The sequence below is a fragment of the Zonotrichia albicollis genome, chromosome 3, assembly GCF_047830755.1.
Source record: "Zonotrichia albicollis isolate bZonAlb1 chromosome 3, bZonAlb1.hap1, whole genome shotgun sequence".
Classification (NCBI taxonomy): Eukaryota; Metazoa; Chordata; class Aves; order Passeriformes; family Passerellidae; genus Zonotrichia; species Zonotrichia albicollis.
Window position 1 is genome coordinate 55862457 of NC_133821.1, and position 21169 is coordinate 55883625.

At 38.2% G+C, this 21169-nt stretch overlaps 1 protein-coding gene across 1 annotated transcript in view; it reads right to left on the reverse strand.

Moving 5' to 3' along the window:
* Positions 1-311: 311 nt before the first annotated feature.
* The window catches only part of NID1 (nidogen 1), a 43395-nt gene continuing 22537 nt past the window's right edge, over positions 312-21169 (reverse strand). Inside the window, exons 13-20 of the mRNA XM_014267453.3 lie at positions 14274-14498; positions 13474-13646; positions 11367-11493; positions 7354-7525; positions 6423-6580; positions 5001-5124; positions 3679-3791; positions 312-2219 (exon numbers count right to left, since the gene is read on the reverse strand). Coding sequence (XP_014122928.2) covers positions 2098-2219; positions 3679-3791; positions 5001-5124; positions 6423-6580; positions 7354-7525; positions 11367-11493; positions 13474-13646; positions 14274-14498 — 1214 coding nt within the window. The 3' untranslated portion in view covers positions 312-2097. The remainder of the gene's footprint in view (positions 2220-3678; positions 3792-5000; positions 5125-6422; positions 6581-7353; positions 7526-11366; positions 11494-13473; positions 13647-14273; positions 14499-21169) is intronic.

The following is a 21169-nucleotide window of genomic DNA, read 5'->3' on the forward strand; positions in this document are numbered from 1 at the left end:
AGTACCATTTGAGCATAGGGATAAATTCTACCCCATTTTATTCTTGTCCAAGTTCTGTATTTTCACTGTTAAAAGTCTGAAGTATGGGATAACTGAATTATGCTTACTTGACAAAGGTTAACAAGAATTTACAACCAGCAAAAAGATTCAGCCAAAACAATCTGAATTGAAGGCCCTGTATTCTTCAAGCACTCTCATATGTATTTGCTTTGAAGTATCCTACTGCTTCCAGAACACAAAGCCCCAAAAGCAGTTTTTTCCCACTGTGATGGTGCATCTTGGAAGAGAAGTACCATATGAGTTAGCTAAAATCCAGAACACAACAAGAAAATATATTTGAGACACCACATATCACTTCCTTCTGCAGGCATGACATTATTTTTTATAGAAAATAAAAACCAACCATTTTTATTGATTGTACTGCAGATACCTGTACAGAGTGTAAACTTTAATATTTCACCAGATATGTGAATACTTCTGGAGAAAGAGTTATCAAGCACCTTCATTTCAACAAATTTTGGATATTTACAGTAAGACATACCTGATTAAGTGTAAGAATAGAATGAATTATGAGTTATAAAAAGTTATACAAAAAAGATCTTTAAAATGTTTATATGCTTTGTTATTTTATGATAAATATACAATTAAGAGGAAGAAGTCACACAGTTAAGACTCAGAATTGGCTCTGTTGAAAACTGTCACCATTGTGTCTGAAGAGGGAGTGAGGAAATGGAATGTTAGCTTACTGCTCTGATCATGACACACAGTGAAATGTGCTCTGGCAGGAGCCTCACAAGCCCTGTTTTGCTCTGCTGCAGGTTGGTTTGCAGGCAAGCTTCCTTCCCAACACAGTGGGGAAACCAAACTTCACTTCCAGATTTATTCTGCTAATTTGACATATAAGTATGCATTTAGATTTTCCCTCTCCAAACTTACTGGCGATGATGAAAACATCAGCTTCACTTTGATTTTCAGATTACCGTTTTTGCTGTTACTGAACACTGGCACATAATGGGGCATCAGCATCTTTTTTTCTTTTAAGCACCAAACCAGAGGTGAGCTTTTTGAAAATCAGATTTTAACTGCCATGGTTTCTTATGGTCCCTAAAAAGGCATGGCATGGTTTGCTAAGGAAGAAAGATTGCTAAGATAGAATTCAGAGACCACTTTGAAGCTTATAGGATCAAACATAGAAATACTATTTTAAAACCTCTCAGAAAACAAATGTGACAATCTCTTTAAAACCACTTGTGTCCCAATGAATCAACATCCATTCTTTGATGACCTATCAGCAATTGTTCAAAATATCTAAATTTTGTTCAGTGGATTTTAGGGAACTACTCAGGAATCCACCTCAAACAGAAGAAAGATAAATCTCTTAAAATCTAACAAAAACTTCAAATATATCCACTAAACTGTGTTGATTATCTGTAACAAATCATGTGCTGTAGAAAAGGATCACATGAGCCAGGGTGAGAATTATAATCCTTACAACACATGGATAAAATACTTCTGTTGTACAGAAGTCAAAAGTTGAGATTCAGGTTTTTGAAGTGGAAGGACTGGTAGTGAGACGGAATGTGGTTGGGCAGTAAATATGTGCTATTGCTGGGTATTCCCCCTCATCTGTTCAACCTTAGGACCCCCTGATTATTTCTCAGCTAGAGATAATCCCAGCCACATATATGATGGGCTAACCATATCACTTCTGCAGAAAACTGCTGCTCACTCCAAGGTACAATTCAGTCTCAGGATTTGAGTAGTTCCATTCTCATTACTCTATTCTGTGTTTTGTTACTTCAATTTTGCCAAGAGACACATCCTCCTTGACTGGGGCAGATGCAACCAAGGCCTCCACATTTACGTTTAAAAGCAAAGACATAATTTTAAAAGAAAGAGGGTGAATTTGGATCCAACCTGGGCAGCTCTGTCTTACTTAACAGCCTCTGTGGTGTGTGTGTGTCTGCATATGTGCATAGTGGCTTGCTGTCAGCAGCATGGAGCACTTATCTTTAGGGCCTGATTGTGTTGATAGGAGTGAATTGTTTACAGCACATTTCCAAAAGGTGTCTGCTGCTCTAAAGCTTGTTTTAATGCTCAGTTTCTTTCTATACAATCTACTCCAACTGTGTTGTCAGGGCAGCGGCAAGTGCGGCCTCCTGGGGTAGCCAAGCAGAGGTGAGTACAACCACCATTATTCACCGTACAGTAGTTATGTCCTGGAAAAAAACAGAGATGCAAAACCTTAGAGAAAAGCAAATGCACACCCACAATAAAATCTGAAAAAGACATGCTCAAGAGACATTAAGATTTATGGCTATGCTAGGGAAACAAGCCATAATGAGATTAGGAGTGGAAGAAAACTTTGCTTTGGGGAGATAAGAGTCACCGTATCCCTTGTGTCAACTTGACATTCACATGAAAGAAAGATCAAGATATCAGAGTGAAAGAGGCAGCATGCATCAAGTGGGCTGTTCCTAAAATACCCTTCATAAACTCGCCACGTGGTCACAGATATTAGAATGAAAAGAAGTGAGTGAGTAAATAGAGAAGTGCAATGTGGGGACAAAGTGCAAAATGCTACAGAACATCATCCTTAGATACCAATCATACAAAGACAGAGGAATGATCCATGAAAACAAACACAAATGAATTGGGAGGTTGGGAAAGTGTTAACATTAAAGAGCGAAATGAAAGAGACGCCAGAGCCAGAAGCAGTGCATTAGAGAGGAAAGGCATCCATCCAGAAAACCACTTGAAACAGACATAAGACAGAAAAAGAAATTACATCAAGATTCTGAATATTATAGGTATAAGCATATTCTCAGAGCACACAATATTGTTAAATTTTACACTCCCTACCAAAATGGATCAGTGAATTAACTAGTAATAACAATATAACTGATTTCTTAATTATGACATATGTATTTATTTTTGAGCTCTGAGCCAAAACCTCCACTAAATTGTTTTTTACTGCATATATTGAGTAATTTGAAGAGAAACTACCCAAAGTAAAAATAGCACAACTCCTATAATTCCAGCCATATTGTAATGAAAAACAGCAAATGCTTTCTCTTGTGATTTGCTAAGAGCAACATAACTGCACAGTGATACTTCTTCATAAAAGCCAAGTTATATTTCAAGGGTATCAGTTTCCTCTCTTCCTCTTTTCAATAGCAAATCTGGAAAACTTCACATTCAACAGAGCAGAAGGGCCAGCTCAGTCCAGCCACTCTACCACCTGCTGTTTTCTGAACATTCCATTTTGAAAAACACTGGATCTTATTAAGGACATCTGCAAGACCATAATATTTCTGTAGTTTAAACTTAATAAGTGAATGAGGTCCTAGCCACGAATATAGCATTCAATTTAGAAGATGATACATTAGCATTTCTGCCAGGTCAAATGCCCACCTTAATCATACACATCCTTTGACAAAGGGTAGAACAGGCCCCTTCTGCCCCTCCAGTCCTGGTTTCATGTGGGAACTACAACAACTGCTTTTATGGAAAAGAAACTAGGGGTCTTTTCATTTCTTACTAAACAGAAATCTAAGCACTAACCTAAACCTTCACTACCCAAATCGGTTCACAGCTTATAAACAGGAGCTGCTACTAAGCTCATTTATACAGTAAAGTGTTACACAGGTGCAAAAACTCAAGAGTCATCTGGATTACCTCCTGGGCACTGAGCAAAGGCTGTGGTGATTCCGTACAGTCGTGAGCGCTTGTGAGGCTGGAAGTTATCATTTTCTAATGAAATGGTGCGATCCACCGCTACAACAGCATCCCTGCCATGTGCAGAAGAAAATATACAGAAGTGAGATGAAGGTGAAAGTATAGGGGAAAACAAAACAACACAAAAAAAAAGACCCCCCCAAAAACCAACAAAAACCCCAACCAACCAGTCAAAAAAACAAAACAAAACCAAAAGTGGAGAAAAATTTGAAGTTGCTTCTTTTTTACAATTAGGAAGAGATACCAGAAGTAAAATCCCCCAGGACATCACCTTTCCTGGACAAACCTAGTATGTTATGACCTTCACTCTAGGCAGAAATTTATCAGGGAGACACCTTAATAATTTTGAAGGTATTTCCAGTACAGCACAATGTACCTCTACTGGAGGGATGCATGTGTTAGTAGTTTTGGCACACTTTTCACATTCTGCTCCTCTGACAAGTATTGTGGTACAGCTGACATTGCAGCTATTGTGCATAACAATTATGGAAAATGATGTGTTTTAGGTGGAGCCTGATCTCCAGAAGGAATATAGCTAGTCATAAGCAATCCTTCCTTCCTAAGTATAAAAGGGCAGTCAAATGACAGACCTGTAGCATACTGTTCCTCAAGCCTGCTCTAGAATAGAAACTAACATCTGGGAAGTGCTAACTTGGAAATTCTCCCACAGTAATAGCTACTGCTTCTGCAATTGATAGAGGCATTTGGGTAAGTTTTCTGATAGAGCCCATAAAACCATTTATATCAAGTAAAAATATTTATTTTAAAATGCAGGGACTGGATTTTTTTTCCAGAAGTTAAAGTAAACCTCTAAGTCTTGTTCATATGGCAACATTTTAGAGCATTTGCAATAAAGAAAGTGTCATCAAGATAGGAACACTTTTTTCCCCTTAGTTTTGATTGAACATTCATATAATAAAAGGCATAGAAAGCTGAGAGTGATGAAATGTCTGCCCTCTACAATGCAGCTGCTGTAAGAGAAACAAGTTACTGCCCACTCCTTTCCCAAGAATGTTCAGTGTTAAAAGCATTTTCTTCAAGGACAAATCACTATGCTAAAAAGTGAAAACTCAGTTAACTGGCAGCATCAATAGGTCAGCTCTACACATCCACTCCACCCTGCATCAGCTATTGCCAGGAAAGGAACAAAACAGGAATGTGTGAGAGGTCAGGCATGAGAAATGCAGTATATACTTCAGTTTCTACCGGGGAGAAAAAAAAAAGATAAAAGTACTCCATAATTTCTTTAGCAGATAACATACCTTCTCCAGTCTGTATAGTATAAATTCTTCCCATAGCTTGTAACACCAAAAGGATACTGAATCCCTTCAACAATCTTTCGTCTACCAAGCTGATTAGGGTTCATGCATTCCAGCCTCTTGGTACCTGGATGTAGTGAAACAATTAAGCTTTTGAATCAGAACAAGAGAGCTCTCATCAGGGATGAAAGACAAGCACAAATATGCAAGCATGAACAGGGTGGAAAGTCCTGGAAATCTTTCAGTGTGCTGCTTAGTCAAAGCCTTCCTCCGTGTCACATGTGTGCATGTGCCAAAAACTGAATGGATAAATACTCAGTGCTAATGCTACTCAGCACACCACTGAGGTTAAAGAAACACAGATGTCCCACGCAGCCATGGCCAATGCTCACAAGCTGAGATTCCTGCCATGGATTCCAGAATCCTTGGGTTGGTGTGGAAGCTGACAGAAGGCTTCCTCCATTCTGGAGGGATACTTCAGCCATTTACTTGGCTCTCCTGCTCTAGAAGATATTTTTGAGACGTTTGGTGAACATGTTCCACAAATACTTGTTGGGTTGGGCCATGAAGGTGAGACTGCAGGAAGAACATCTAATTCATAGATGCAAATAGAGTGCAAAAAGGTCTAGCTGCAAAGCCACTGCAGGCTGGGAACACTGCTAATGAATGTAAACACCTGAAGGTTTTTCTTAAGTAAAGTGTTTCAGAATTAGACAAAAAAGGAGAAGATGCAAATGTGAGAACAAGACTGGAAGAGAGAGAAAGTAACTAGAGATAGCAGAAGGTTGAAGGTTGGAGAAAGTGTTTTATAGTGAGAAAGACAGCCTGGCCATTTTAATTCATCCAAAATTTGAAAGGTGACCTGAAGTGTAAAAGCACCTCCACAGAAAGACATCCCTGCCAGAGTCTACAGGGCGAAAGACAGCAAGATCCCAAAAGATAAAAATTAAATGACAATTAAAAGCACACTTCCCCTCTAATCACTGTCACAAAACTAACAATGGGGCGGTGGCAGAACTTTGATCCCTTGATCTTTTGTGTGCATTGCTTTTTCAAGACTTGCTTCAGTCAAATATAAGCCAGACTTGGCCTCAGGTTACAGGCTTTAGAACAATAGTGCCAGGATGACATTCTGGAAGGCAGATTAGATAAATCTGTGGTTTTCCCTAGTCTTAAACTAAGAACTTCTACAAAGCCCCAAGCACTATGTAAAAAAAATAGCCACATGCAAGATACAAAGACATAGATCTGTTGCATTCCTAGAAAGTTTTGTGATCAGAATTGAAATCCTTCAGCTTGCACACACTCTCATGTGAACAGCAATGAATAAATCATTAAAGCCAGAAGCTAAGGCTGTGCATAATTTCAGGATTGGATATACTTACACTACTACTATTACAAAGAAATATTTTAGCCCTCCTTTACCTGCATCTACCCAGCACAGCATTGAGGAATAAGGATCAAATGTCAGTCCATTTGGTAACCCAAGATCATCTTTAACAAGAATTCTTCTATTTGTGCCATCCATGTATGAAGTTTCAATTTTAGGAGCTTCTCTGTTCCAGTCAGTCCAGTACAAGTTTCTTAGGAAGAAGAAAAAGGCTAGAGTTAAGACAGGGACTTATCTCAAAAGACTGGTGTAATTAAGAAAGTACTAAGAACACATAAGTAACATACAGCCCCTAAATCATTTAAATAAATAAGAAGGGCCATATTGCACTTTGATATAGAAGTCAAAAAAGGGTAGTAAAAGCGTAGCAAAAATACTTCCATCAAAAACAAAAGGAGCAAGCACTGACGTAGGAAGAAATGCTTTCCTTCCATTGTTTAGCTTATGATCAAAAGGCCAGTCAAAAAGACTTAAATTGAAACAGTTCTGAGGGCTGTTCAAAATGTACATCCACGTTTCTAGTTCTTCATCTCACTTCCCATCATGTCTGCTCAGGCTAAAGCAAGAGTATTTGGCATACATTTGGGACCCATTTGAAACAATATTTTTCTTTTCAGTGTACCAAGTAAGCAACAATGGAATCAGAATAGTTTATCCTCAGCAGAGATCCCCAGAGAGGGCCACTAACTCTCTGATGTTTTACTATTAATAGCCATTTTTTAATGGTAGGATGTTTTTCCCTTGGACGTACATTCTGTGCCTAAGAATATGCACGGCCCCTCAATGGCTTCTTTGTTGTTTACTCCTTAACATGCACACAATTTACTATAAGATGGAAGTCCCTGATGCTTGACCTGAACCCAGAGCCTTACTCCATCACTGGGGTTCTGCATGGAACACAGGTCATTAAATAACCAGATAAATAAAATCAAGCTTTGCACATGTTTCTTGACAACACAGCCATACCCTCTCACAGGATCCACAACAATTGCTCTGGGGTTCACCAAACCAGTGTCAAAAAGGATGCGACGCTGCCGCCCGTCCAGCCTGGCCACTTCTATTCTATCCAGCTGAGAGTCAGTCCAGAAGATGTTGCGACCTAGATGATCTACAGCTATCCCTTCAGGGCTTCCCAAGTCTGCAGGAGAACAGAGAAAAACATTCCTAGGTATTATATTTATTCCCAGTACACTCTGTCAGCCTCAATGCTGCATAAGGATAACCTTTAGAAGAAATAAGTTTTCTTCAGTATTCTGGCTGTGGTCCAACAAAAGCTACTTTATATCAATTGGAAGAGGAACATGCATTTTACCTGAAAGTTTAAAGACATAAAATGAGAAGTTCCATGCAGAACAAACTTGACACACAAAGAAATTGTACTTGGAGGGGCAAACATAGGAGCTTATAACAGAGAAAGGAACAGCAGATACTGTCAAAATCTTATTCTACCATACTTAGAAGGCCATAAAATGGATTTTAAACCCTTAATATTTCTCCTTCCTTAGTACCAGCATACATTATACCCCTCTGACAGCTGAATTTATGCTAAGTGATGCAGCAATTAAACAAATCAAACTCTAAACACTAGAGACAATGTTATTAACTAACTGATGCAATCTAGATCCAGTTCTTTGTTTTGCAGAGCTATTCTTTTTGGAACACAGCACAGTATGAGCACAGTTTTTCTTGGACAGTTAGTTGTTCCAAAAGCAACAGGAAATAGCAGATAATGACCTTACTGCTCTAGCATCAGTAATTTCTAACTTGGATGCAGGATGCAGAAAAAAATTATAAAGCTTAATTCAGCCACTATGAGAAACTGCTCTGTTTTTTTCAAGGCTCCATTGAAAAAGAGCAGGCAGGCTGTGAGGAATTTAAGGAAGCCAAACACAAGTTAAAAAAAAAAAAAAAGAAAGTCTATTTTAATTCAATTTCAGTTCCAAAAAAAAAGCAAAGAATTTTACACAGTCACTGCCCAAAAGAGGCAAAGTGACCCTTTATACCAGCCAGCTGTTTAAAAAAAAAAAAGCACCTTTCAAATGCTGATCCACACACTGAATGGAATGTAGCCCATTAGCTTTCTTTTAATTCTTAGGTTTATTCACTGACAGCCATTAAACAAACATTATGTGACACAAGCAACCTTTCTGGAGAAAAGGCACTTGGCGCAGAACATCGGAACATGGGGCTCTCTAGACTTTGCTACTGCGATGTTGCTGTGAGTAACAGTTGCACAACAGTTCAAGCATCCTCTGCTCTCCCACTCAAGTGGATTGCACTTTATCTGCACACATGACATTTTAAGTTTATATTAATTGCTGAAGAAGTGGAAAGGAACAAACAAGATGTATCTCATTGTTTCTGACTCACAGCTCATGGCCGGAGGGGAGGGGCCATGGGCAAGAAAGTAAATTTTAATCAGGCATTACTTTACTCCTCCTGAGGGCTCTTGGGCACACTTTGACTCAGTTATACTGACTTCACATTGTTGGTCTTTATTTCTCTAAGTGCTTCTGTGCAGCTAAACCTGTCAGCTGCAAGAAACCACTTCACATATACTTCAGACCCTCAAATGATCCTACTTCTTTCCTTGCTAATGGCAGAGTCTGCTGAGGGTGGCCACATTTTGAGTACAACAGTCCCCAGTGTCTGGGATCAGAACGTTATTGACTAAATGGTAATGGAGGAGCTCCCAGACTCTTTTAGGAAACAGAAGACAGTAGCAGGCAAATGATTTGCTGTCACTGATTCCCAGGAGCCCCTGCTCCCTGACTAGATTCCTTGTTTCAATTTCCTTATGTCAGCTATATGTGGGAGATTTAGAGAAGTCTTAAAGTAAATGTCTCTTCTGTGTGGTTGATAATGAGCCAGAAAAAAACTATCCCCCATGGAGGGAGGGGTAAGGGAATGTTTCAAAGCTTCATTTATCACCAGTCTTTCCAGAGGCACAAATATGTTCCTGCTAATATTGTCATCAAGCCTGATACAGTCACAGGCTCTGTCCCTGAGGGCAGGTTTGTACAGACATGCACAGCTGATAAGACTTTAAGCAATTACTGCAAAGGAAAGCTCTGCTTCCTAACCTGCTGCCACAGCTGCAGAGCTGAGAAAGCCTCCACAGCTGCAGGGATAAAGGAGAACTGGATGGGGCTCCACAATTGAACAGTGTTTCTGCAAAGCAGCACAACTTGGATCGCAAGAGCTTTATAAAAAACTAACCAAAAATATAGTACATTCCACAGAAATACACATGAACTGAAGAAAGCAGCTGGAGCTCACAGGAGGAAGACGACAAAGATCAAAACAAAACAAAAAAAATTCTCATGTGTCTTCTGAGGGGGAGACATTTTCCTATTTCGTGAAATTTGAAATTTTCAGTTTTGGCCTGCATAGAAGATATGCATTTGAATGCTGAATATCAATACATTTTGATCTGAATCCTTATTGAAATGTCCATTAACATACAAAAACTAAAGTGCAACACCTCTCCTGATCTCTTCAGGAAAAGTATCCACATCCTATGCAAACAACAGAACAACAGAATTCATGAGAAAGCTTCATACACACAATATTTTTTTATAGCAGATAAAACTCATGAAGTTTCCATGTAGCATTGAAACATCTTGAATTAGCTTAAATAATCAATCAAATTTAGCTGAAAGCCTTCACAAATAATTTTCAACATTTTACACAAGAATTTTAATGCCTACACACACTCTCATTAGAGAGACATTCATATCCATATAAAGCTTTTCGCAATAGTACCTTTCCTCATTTTTAAAAGTGCAGATTCTGAAACAAAAATCATTAAAGCAAAAATATTTTCCTTGCAGAGTTTCTAAGTTGCACAGGCAAGCACAGGACTGCACTGCAGGTTTGAGTCCCCATCATATTAAATATTTTGGGATGAAAAAAGAAGTCTTACAAAATACCTCAGCCATCAAGTGGTATAGAAATATGAAGCTCCATAACTGCTGGAATGGTTAGGGATGGCCTTAAGCTCTCTCTTTTTCCTTCTTAGGACAATGCTAGGATCCAAGCCACACCCATCTATCTGCTGTCCCTTAGAGCCTGACTGGAATCTCACAAACTGACTATTCCAAAGCACAAAGTCTGGATGTGTAGAGAATCACTGTCTAAAGAAAACAGAATCAAATTTATTGCAGACCTTTATAACTAGCTGATTGTTTTTCTAAAATAATTTCATAAGTTTATTAACAATGTCTGCAAAGAATTCAAAGCAAAGGTGACCTCTTCCAGTACCTTGACCTCACAGGTGTTCTAGGATCTTGAGGACAAGATAATGTGCCTCCAGCTACTTTTGCTGTTGTTTTTTCTTTATTAAAAAACACCTCCCCCAGCCACTCACTTTGTTCTCCAAACTTGGCCTTGCCCTTAGCTCTTTCCACTCAATAACAGGGTTTAACATCCAAGCTGCATGGAAAATGAACATGGACTGCAGTGAGCAGCAGTCCTGAAGGAAAGAATGCAAGAAAACAAGATAAAAACTGGATAAGCACTAACTCCACAATACCCTCCAGTCTAATTCTCAAGTCCTTGAACAACTACAAAGGGTAAAGACCAAACAAGGTGGCTTTACTCACTTTCCATGCTCACTTGAGTAGCAGGCATGGGAAAACCACAGCTGAAATTATTTCTAAGAATTCTTCAGCTGTTTGATCCCCAAGCCAAGGAAGAGAGAGCAGGAGTTCTCTTCAGCCTCCATGCTCACCAGTCCTTTCTCAGCAGAGCAGGCAGCTAACAGGTAGAGTTCAGGAGAGAAAAATAATACTACATGTCATAAAATCTCAGCTATCCAGCACCTACCTAGCTTGCCAGAACAAAAATCAAAGACACCCTCTGATGATATTCCATGTTAATGAATAAACACAACTCTTAGCTCAGGCAACACCTAGGAGGTACATATTAATAAATTCAAGACTAATACTGTTCCTAGAGAAAGAATTTTCTGTGGTTACCTGCTTTGATTATGGTTGTTGGCTCCCCACCATGCAGGCTGGCCCTGCTGATCGAGGGGCCGCTGATGTCTGTCCAATAAACCATCTTGTCCACGCAGTCGTAAGCAACTCCAATAACAACTCTGTCCTGTTGGACAGCAGGTAAATTAGATCAGCTTAGGATAAACAACAGTTACTCATCAGCAGCATTAACTAATGCTTTTAAGTCTCAAGCCTGAAGAAACAAAATTCTTGAGGAAAGGTGGAAAATGGGGAGGAAAGGGCAAGTAAATAGTTGGGCAACATTGTCAAATATCTTAGAAAAATACTTCAAGTTCAAGGTCCCTTTTAACTATCAGACATCATTCACCATTATTTCAAAGAAGCATTGATACACTGAAGAGTTTGTCTGACTTCTACAGCTTCCCCTGCATACCCATCTAAAAAAAGTTCACGTTGACATTTTACTTTGTCACCCTTTCCTGTACCTTTTTCCTCTCATTCTTTCCTTTTAAGGAAGAATAATGACTTCCATCAAATCTGGCTTGCGCTAACATCAAAGTCATGCATTATGGCTATGCTTCCTACGTAACACCATTTGACTCAAAAAGTTCTAGCAAAGTAAGAGTTCAAAATAAAAGTTAGCTTAAACAAGTACTACATAAATCATTGTGGTGGAAACAATATTCTAAGTAACAAGAAATATTTATATGCAATTTTGCAGGCAGAAGGAAGGTAGGACTAGAGTTTGAGTTGAGAGCTCAAAATCCCTCCCCCAGGCAAATCAAAGGGACTATCAGGGTAAAGCAACAATTGCACATGGATTCCCAAGTCTGTCACTGTTGCTGCTTTTGTAACACAGCTTCTTAGAAAGATGTTCCAAACACATGAATTAAAACAGATGCACTTATTCATCACTGTCCATAAATTCTGTGGGTTGCAAAGCAGTATAAACACCTCTGGTACCACTTTGCAAATACACAACACAGACAACACAAAGTCAACAGTGCTAGCTCAGACCTAAAGTTTCTTTTCAATTGAAAGTTTCAAGAAAGAATTGCAACTTATCTCTTGGAAATTCTTTTCTCAAGATAATTCTAAGTAATTAATTTAAGTTAGATCAAGTAAATAATAAGACTAGTTGACAAGTATTCAGAATCATGTCACCTTCAGCCTTCTTACACCATTTTTTATACTGTTTTTAAATTTTTGTATGTTATTGCAGCAAAACTTTACATAAGGGACAAAACCTTGATTTTGACCTTACCTCACAGCAATTTATGGTACTATTTAATGAAGTGAATCTGTGCAATTTAGCCAGTATTTGATTTATTAACTACTCAGTATAATATCTAAGGAAAATAAAGAGACCAGTCTGATACTTAATATTGCCATTCATTATAAATAAAGCAACACTGGAATGAAAAAAAAACCTAGGCCTTGGGCAAAACAAATGAATGCGATGAAACTGCCAGTGAAAAGGGCTCGCATGTGACACAGGTGGTAGAAAAGAGAGGTTCTCAGCATCAGGAATTCATTTTCTAGGAAAAAAGATCTCAAGATGGTAGTAACAAGCATGGGAAAAAAAATCTACCACCCACTGGGCTTAGACATGGGGAAGGAAGCAAGAAAAAGAAGAAAGAAAAATATATGTGTAGCCAAGAAGTGGAGACAACTGACTGGATAAAGCCAGGAATAGGTTAAGACTTAGGAAAAAACTTTGAGGGAGCAGGAATGGAAAAATGAGCCTTCTCCACCTACTGATACTGTAAGTCTCCTAAACTTTTATACCAGAGTCAGAAAGTCAATAGAAGTGTGAATAAAAATAAACAGTAGTTTATATGAAGGCATGTGATGCTGGAGGCATGTGAGATTAGATTTTTGTCTTGTCATCTATTGTTAGCCATTCTTTAAAAGGAAATTGTTTTTTTCCATACCTTGGGTTCAAGATTTTTAACTAGTCAGATCAGGAAATTTCAGTATCAAATTGGCAGGATACTGAAATTTTAATGAAGAGTAAAAATTGTGTTTTCAACCTATATTATCGAGGTATGCAGACAAACAGTAGCTTACATCTTTGTCAGGAAATTTTCTAAAAAATATGGACTTCATATAGTAAATTACTTACTGGAATATGCAAGAGTGCTTTTGCACCATTTTTCTTCATACTGTTTCCCTCTAGGGGAACATGTTCAATTTTACCACTTTGGGCAAAAAGCAAGTGCGTTCCTGGCGGCAGAGGCACCGTGTCTGGTCGAACAGAGGGCCCAACAACAACAGGGGGAGCGGCTGTGCTCAGACCTTGTTAGCAGAGAAGGAAACAGATGGGCAAAAAATTAGTCTGTACAGCACAACAAGGTTCCTTATTATTTGCAGAGACACAATTACAGTCAGACTTCTAAGAAGGAAACAGCCCTATAAGCAGACATTAATAACTATAATCAGATGCAGAAAGCTTCTGAAATTTTCCCCTTGGCTGACAGAGAAGGAGCAATTGACATAATAGATCTTTTCATGTTTGCCTCTCTAATTGCTCTTTGCTTCAAATGTTTAGAAAAATCTATCTTATTTTGCATCTGAAGTGAGGAAGACGTAGGAAGGAACACCCTTCATTTCCTGAGGCAAGTCAGCCATTACAGTTCTCAGAGGGCAGAGATTATCTGGGCCTCTCACCGTTTCAAGGCAGGGAAGAAGCTAGAAAACCTTCTTGTTATTCAGAAGCTTACCACAGCTTCCAGACACCCTGGCTGAAGGAAAAGTGTGTGCTGGGGTCACTGAAGGGCATGAGACATACCACAATGGGACAGCAGAAATGTGCATTGCTCCAAGTCAGTGCTGCATCTCGGGGAAGGACTAAGCCCCACATTTGGGAGACAGTGCACTCAGATGAAGAGATACTCTCAAGAAACAACTGCTTCAGCCACTTACATGGTGGTCGGACTCCTGGACCGCTTCTGGTGCCATCAATCTCATTTCCATCCCTATCCACACACCAGCAATATCCACTGCCAGCATGGCACTGTGTGGGTAGGTAATTCCCATGCTCATCACACTGGGGAATGAAGTGACCAACTCTTACATCCCTTGGGAAGAAAGCACCTCCGCTGCCAAGAGCTACTTCTCGTTCATGCTGGCATTTGGTCTTTTCTACTTCTGGGGAAAAAAACAAGAGAACAAAACAAACCCCAGTGAATATATTTCTGTTTTAGTTAATAATGACAGTCCATTAACAGTTAGCATACACTGACCACCTGCACACAAGAATTCTTACCTCTAGTGGAACATGACACTGTTACAAACCTTGAAGGCATGTGACTTCAGAAGAGGTTCAACCAGTCTGCCCTATGTAAGTGTGACACATTTGCTTTAAACTTATTTTATCTTTCACTGCCTAGTTTGAAAGAGAACAAACAGGTCCCCTGCATCTTCCTTCATTGAAGGGTCATAAACGGAAGTTGGAAAACACCTTGAAGCAGATGAGCAAGAACATTCTGTCTGACTTTTGACCCTGCTGTCTAATAATGGCAATTATCCATGGGCTCTAAAACGTGACTAATTAGACAGACCCTACAGTGGCTGAAGGTTTCTTTGTAATGCTAAAAGTCGAGCTTGCTTTCAAAGCCACAAGAGAAAACCACAACATGAGGCAGATGCCAAACTCTCCACAGATCTTAGGAGATGAAACAATTAATTGCTATGATGTATATTAGGTTTTTAAAGTTCAGTTATGAAGTTTGAGCACTCATTTGATTCTTCTGGATCTAAGAAAGAAATTGGAGGGAAAAGTTGTCCATTCCCTGGTGAAGCACAGAGAAACATACCATACACATTGGCTACATCACATGCATCTATATTACTGCAGAGACTACAAAGGAAAGAATGTTTTCAGATGTCAAATCAGGGCATTCAGGAATCTGGCTCTTAATGTTCCAATTTTAAAAAATAGTCTGAACTAAAATTTACACCTTCTTATTATATTATCTATCATGCAGTAGAGAAAGTCATCTGGATCAATATATCTTCTAGAAGCCAAAGAACATAATGAAATTAAAAGAACATAATAAAAATTATATATTTCCTTCTCCAGACAAAGAAATCTGGCTTGGTTTTACCACACAATTGAGATCCCCAGGAGAGAAAGATGTAATTATGGGAGAGTATCCTTTCCCTGTCAATGATTTCTACAGACATTTAGAAATATTTAGCCCAAACTGTCTGCTGAAGTGTCTTTAACACTACAATTTCATTTACTCCTTTACTTGTTTTTACACTGCCAGGATTAGGACAGGATTAGTTTTGTGTGGCTCACACTAGACTGACCCCAGCTGAGCAAAAAGCTAATCCCATGCATCTACAGACTGTTGTGGTGTAAATCTCTGTTCTGTAAAAAAGAAGGGAGGTTTTTATTGATATTTAAACTAGTTATGCAAGCAAAAGCTTTGGACAAGTTTCATGCACCTGGACATAATTAGAGAAATATAAATGACTGGAGAACAGCTCACTGAACAACTGCAATATTTGGCATCAGTTTTAATGTGGGTGGTGGAGAACCTTGAATCAACTTACAAAACCAGGCCCTGTGGGAAAGCCTCCATTATCTGTCTCAGACTGTTTTCATGTATTCAGTGCCCTATGCAGTATGCAGGTAAAAAAATGTTGATTCCAGTAAACAGATGGCTTTGCCACAGGTTTTTTTATTCTAAACTTTCATTAAAGGCAGTGTTCACAGAAGAAAACAGGGAGAACACTGAGTATTGGTAAACTACTCCCCATGCATATTTTTGTCCAGTGCAGAAAAAAAAAATCCTAATTTAATTCCTATCAGCTTTGAGAAACACTATTAACTCCTCCTCAGCAGGATATTTTAACAAGGTAGAAACTGTTCCTTTTCTTCTTTGCATCAGAAACCCATAAAAGTAGGGTTTATATCAACAGGTTACAATTTTTTACTCAATATTCTATGTGAATTATGGAAAGGAGGGTGTATACAATCCCAGGTAGGACCCAGTGGTTACACATAAAATATATTAGTGTTATCAGCAACTTGAAATACCAATAGCTGTTCTAATTTCAAGACAATGTTCACATTAATATCTGCAGATTTTACTCAAGAATTCTGATTGTATTTTTTAAGAGAACTTATCTTGCAGTGATCAAGACCAATCTCACAAATGGTCTGCTTATGCACTTAACAACACTAAAGTCAAGACACTTGTCAAACAAAATAATTTTCAAAATTAGTAATAAATTTCTAGAAGGCAGAGCATATGGTTGGTTCTTTCTAAAAAACCAATCAATGCTGAATTTTTACTTATATAAAAATATTTGCAAATACCCTATTGTCACTCATTTTTAGGAATAAATGTGTATTTTACTACTTTTTTGCTCATGAAAATCCCTTATACTAGTGATCACTTTATTAACAGTATCAAGTACAATAAGTAATCGATTCTGAAAAGAAAGAAAGCCAGGGTTACCATGTTCATTTATGCTGAGTCAATAATTTTAACCTGTCTTTCAAAATTTTGTTTTGACTCCCTTATAAGAATTTAGCCAGTATTAAAACTAATAAATCAAACAAGTGGCTAAGTTAAAGGACAGTTCAACCAAGCACTTGGAATCCATTCTCCATTTATTTCTTCTCATCTCTGGATCATGGCCAGGATTACTATGTTTACAGCTAAGAGGCACTTAAAGAAATGTGAGTTGAAACCCAATCCAGTGTTGTAGCCTGTGCAACAATGAAGGCACAATAATATTAGGTACAGATGACAGTGGGTTGGGATAAATGGTCTGCTTACACTGTTTATACTGCCGTACCTTTTAGTCAGTGACAGTAGGAGAAGATGCTCTGATTTTGCAAGTTTTAAATAGCATTAAATAACTCTCTGAAATTAGTCTAGCTTTCACAGAGTTTGAAAGATGAGATTGACATGGCAAATAAAGCACATTTCCTCCTTGATGATCTAACAGCAGAAGCTAGACAAAATGAGTAACAAGAAAGGGCACATATTTAGGTAGCACCAGGGCTACTTCTTGCGCCAGCATCCAGACACAAACCTAAGAGCCAGTAAATTTCCTTCACTAGAGCAGCCTAAATGTTGTTTCTTAGTGAGCCTGCCTTTAACATAAGTACTGTAGTATTGCATCCAGTCAAAACTCTTCAAAGATACAGAACAAGGATTAGGAGAGTTCTCTGATCTCGTGATTGGCATGAAGAAAAAGTCCATTAAATACAACTGGCAGTGCCAAGAGCAAATAACACCTACCTGGTGTAATGCTGCTTTTACACCTACTACTGCACCTGATTGTAGCAAATGGAAAACAAGCCACACCTGTTTCAAGGCTCCATATACAGGGATAATTAGCCCTGACTTTCAGGAGGTTCTTACCATTCTTGAAACCCACATTTGAAAGTCAAGACAAACGATCACGTCAATGATGACAAAAATGGTTACACCAGGACTAGTTCATTCTGCTAGAGATGAAACAGTCAGTAAAAGCAGGACCTAGGTAATTGTTGGTGATGAAAATAAGCAGGGGGAACATCAGCTTTTCATTAACAGCAGGATCAAGTTACAGTATTTTTCAGTGTAGGAATTTAAACATTACCAATCAGCATTTGCTGTAAAATTAAGTAAACCCCCATTCTCTCTGCATTTTGCTCCAGCTGATGCTTGACTGTGGAAGGCAATACACTGACCTAGTAGCTCTGTGTTTTCCTGTGGTGCACTATTTATGCCCACAGGACTGTATAATTTTTGAAATAAAGCACTTTGGCAAATAATTAACAACTGAAAGAAATCATCTGAGTCAGGAGTCAAGAGTCATGAACTAGTAGTATCTTTGGTAAATTCCCATATTGCCTTAGTACTGCTTGTAAGTTTCCCTATTAAGAAATATAATTCCATCATTTGGATTCCAGAGGAGGATATACAACCATAGCTGGCATCATTTGTAGACGTGAAACAGGCCACATGAGAAGGACAGGATGTAAATGTAGAGTTATGCTTCTTGGAATAAACTGTGTAGACAAGCCTCTAAAGATTAATCTGCATTTGAAATTACAACCCAAAAAAGCTATCAGCAGATCACAGCTCGGTGGTGTAAGGATTGTGAGAGGATATAAAAAATAATTCAGCATATACACAGGGAATATACAGGCACAGAGAAGAGTATTAGGCTGGGGAGGTGATTAAAGAAATACAGCATCCAGCTCTGGCAACCACAGCTCAAAATAACAGTGAGAAATTGAATGAGTGTACGGAAAAATGCTCCTAAGACAGAAGCTGTAGAGCAGAACAGAGAGAATTAAGGTGCAATGAAGAATTTATGTACTGTGGAACACAGTGCAAGTCAGACTAAATACACAGAACGGTGCATCCTGAACCTCAGCTAAATGATCATTCTTCAGAAGAATCAATTTGTATTTTATGAGTATTAAACATTTTTTTTTCAGTTGATTGATGAATTACCAGAAGAAATCTGGAATTCAAAAGTCACTGAAATAGATTATGGATAAAAATGAAAATGGAAGTACCATGAATATGGAAAAATGAGATGAAAAACATACACGTACATATTTCTCACATATGTAAAGAAAGAAACAGAATGGAGAAAAAACCAAATTAAAGCCATATACAAATATTCAAGGAATTTTTTAGCCATAGATGCTTGCTCTTGTGCAGCCATGTAGAAAATAATTTATGGACTTCTCTTAAAAACAGATGGAAGCTGAATAAAAGGGTGAGAAACTGAGATGTATGGACTTCTCTTATTCAAAGGCTTATACTGACATTTTTAATTGCTGTCCTCAGATACTGGAGAAAAAAAATTATAAACCCGAATGAAAAAGCTTCCCTTTGTCCCTTAATTTTCCTTTGTAATTCCTCACTTACAGTTTTGTCCTGGTAAGTGTGTTTCTCATGTGAAACCAGTTGCACACAGAGGATCAGACAACAGCTCTCAACAGTTCCTAGTTCCAAGAATCCAGGCTTGTTTCTGTTTAGTAAACAGTGTCTGGGGTCTGCAGGGGCAGAAACACTCAGACATCTGGTTTTTTTGAAATGGAAAAATGAAGCGTGAGGAAATAATGAAGTACAGACTTCCTTAATAGCTGGGAGCAGCAGGACATTCCAGCATCATTAACTCTTTCATTAACATGCCCATTCACTCCTACAGACATTCCCATGCCTGTGATTCAAATCCATTTTTCTTGTTAGTCTACTTGTTTCAAGAGTTGCCATTGAGACGTAACAGTAGGTTTCATACAATAATAAAGACACTAAACAAGCAAGTAATTGTACACATGGGTTGGAACTGAGAAGAGCAAAAAGAACTGAGTATTTGGATGAATGAAACTTTCCATGCTATTAACAACCAGGACAAACTTCAGTTACTACACTGAAGCTTATTGGATCAAAACCTCAAAACCTTCGTGTGTAAAAAGGGGGAGAAAGGGTCTCTAATTACAGCTGAATACAATACAGCCTTCTCTGCAATCTCCATTCTGAAGCAACTCCAATGCTAGAGTAAACTCAACTACTTTTGTGAGGCTTCAGAAAGTATAGCTTGTTTCTGTCCCTGGCAATGATTAACTGATGGATCTATCCATTCTAGAAGCACTAAAACTTTAGCAACAGATGACACCCCAAGGGCAGCTATTGTTCTATTAACTCTAAGAAGGGAGCAGTCACTAAGTTGTAAACGTTGCCATTGCTGCAGACTAGCTCAGCAACACAAATACTTTATACTTCAGTCACAATTCAGCAAAAGTGAGACTTCTTATCTACTCAGATTTTTTTTTTTTTTTTACTGCTCAGAACATTTAATGAGCAGAGATAATTGATACTGTATTTCTAAAAGCCTGTCTTCTACTGGTAATACAAAACTGTATTAAAAAGAATATCAATGAGGCATATATGAAGACTAACAAAGCCTGGCAGATCTCCACCCACTAAAACAGTAGAGACAAAACTCTTAAAAATATTTTGTTACTGTTATTAAAATTGTGACATGGAAAAATCCCTATTCAAGACAATAGCGTAAAGCACAGAATGTGAAAAATTGTACAGGGTAAGTAGGAAATAAAGTAACTACAAAATAATACCATGTACTTAGCAGTTGAGTAGACACACTAACCACTGCATAAGAAAAGGTGTTAAGAATAACAAAACAACCCTCTACTTAAGCAAATCATCACATACACTCAGAAGAAATTAATTGTGTCCCTGTAATAAAGTTAATTGGTAGATTGCAAATATCAGTCTACCAAACCACCTGTTTCATCTACAAAGGGCATGTGGCAGACATGAAAGCAATGTTTTTGCCTCTACATTTCTGCCTGAAGAACTGGAAGCTTTAAGGTTTGATTTCCTTCAAGTTATTCACATCAAGTTTCTTCTCCAGTAGAAATAATTTTGTTTTTATCAGCTTGATAGTTAGCTAAATATTTTGACACAGGTCATCAACACCAGTTAGTTCCTCATTCATCTAGCACTAAAATGAAAACACATATGGGTACTTGTGCATGAAATGTTAGTTAAAAATTATATTAAAAGATGGACAAAGTGGTGAAAGCTATGCCTCAGAATTAAACACCAGAAATCCTCCTGAAATTTACCTATGATATAAAAATCTACAAGCACTGGGTGATTTCACATAATGTGTTATTGTGCACATGGTGAACTGTCATGCAAATATGATTTAAAACTAGAATCAGCTTTGTGATTTCTTTCTCTCCTCCATACAATTCTTTGCCTTTTGATTTCAAAAGCTGAGCATCCAATTGTGGGGGAAAAAAAGGTCAGAAATTCAGAATTAGG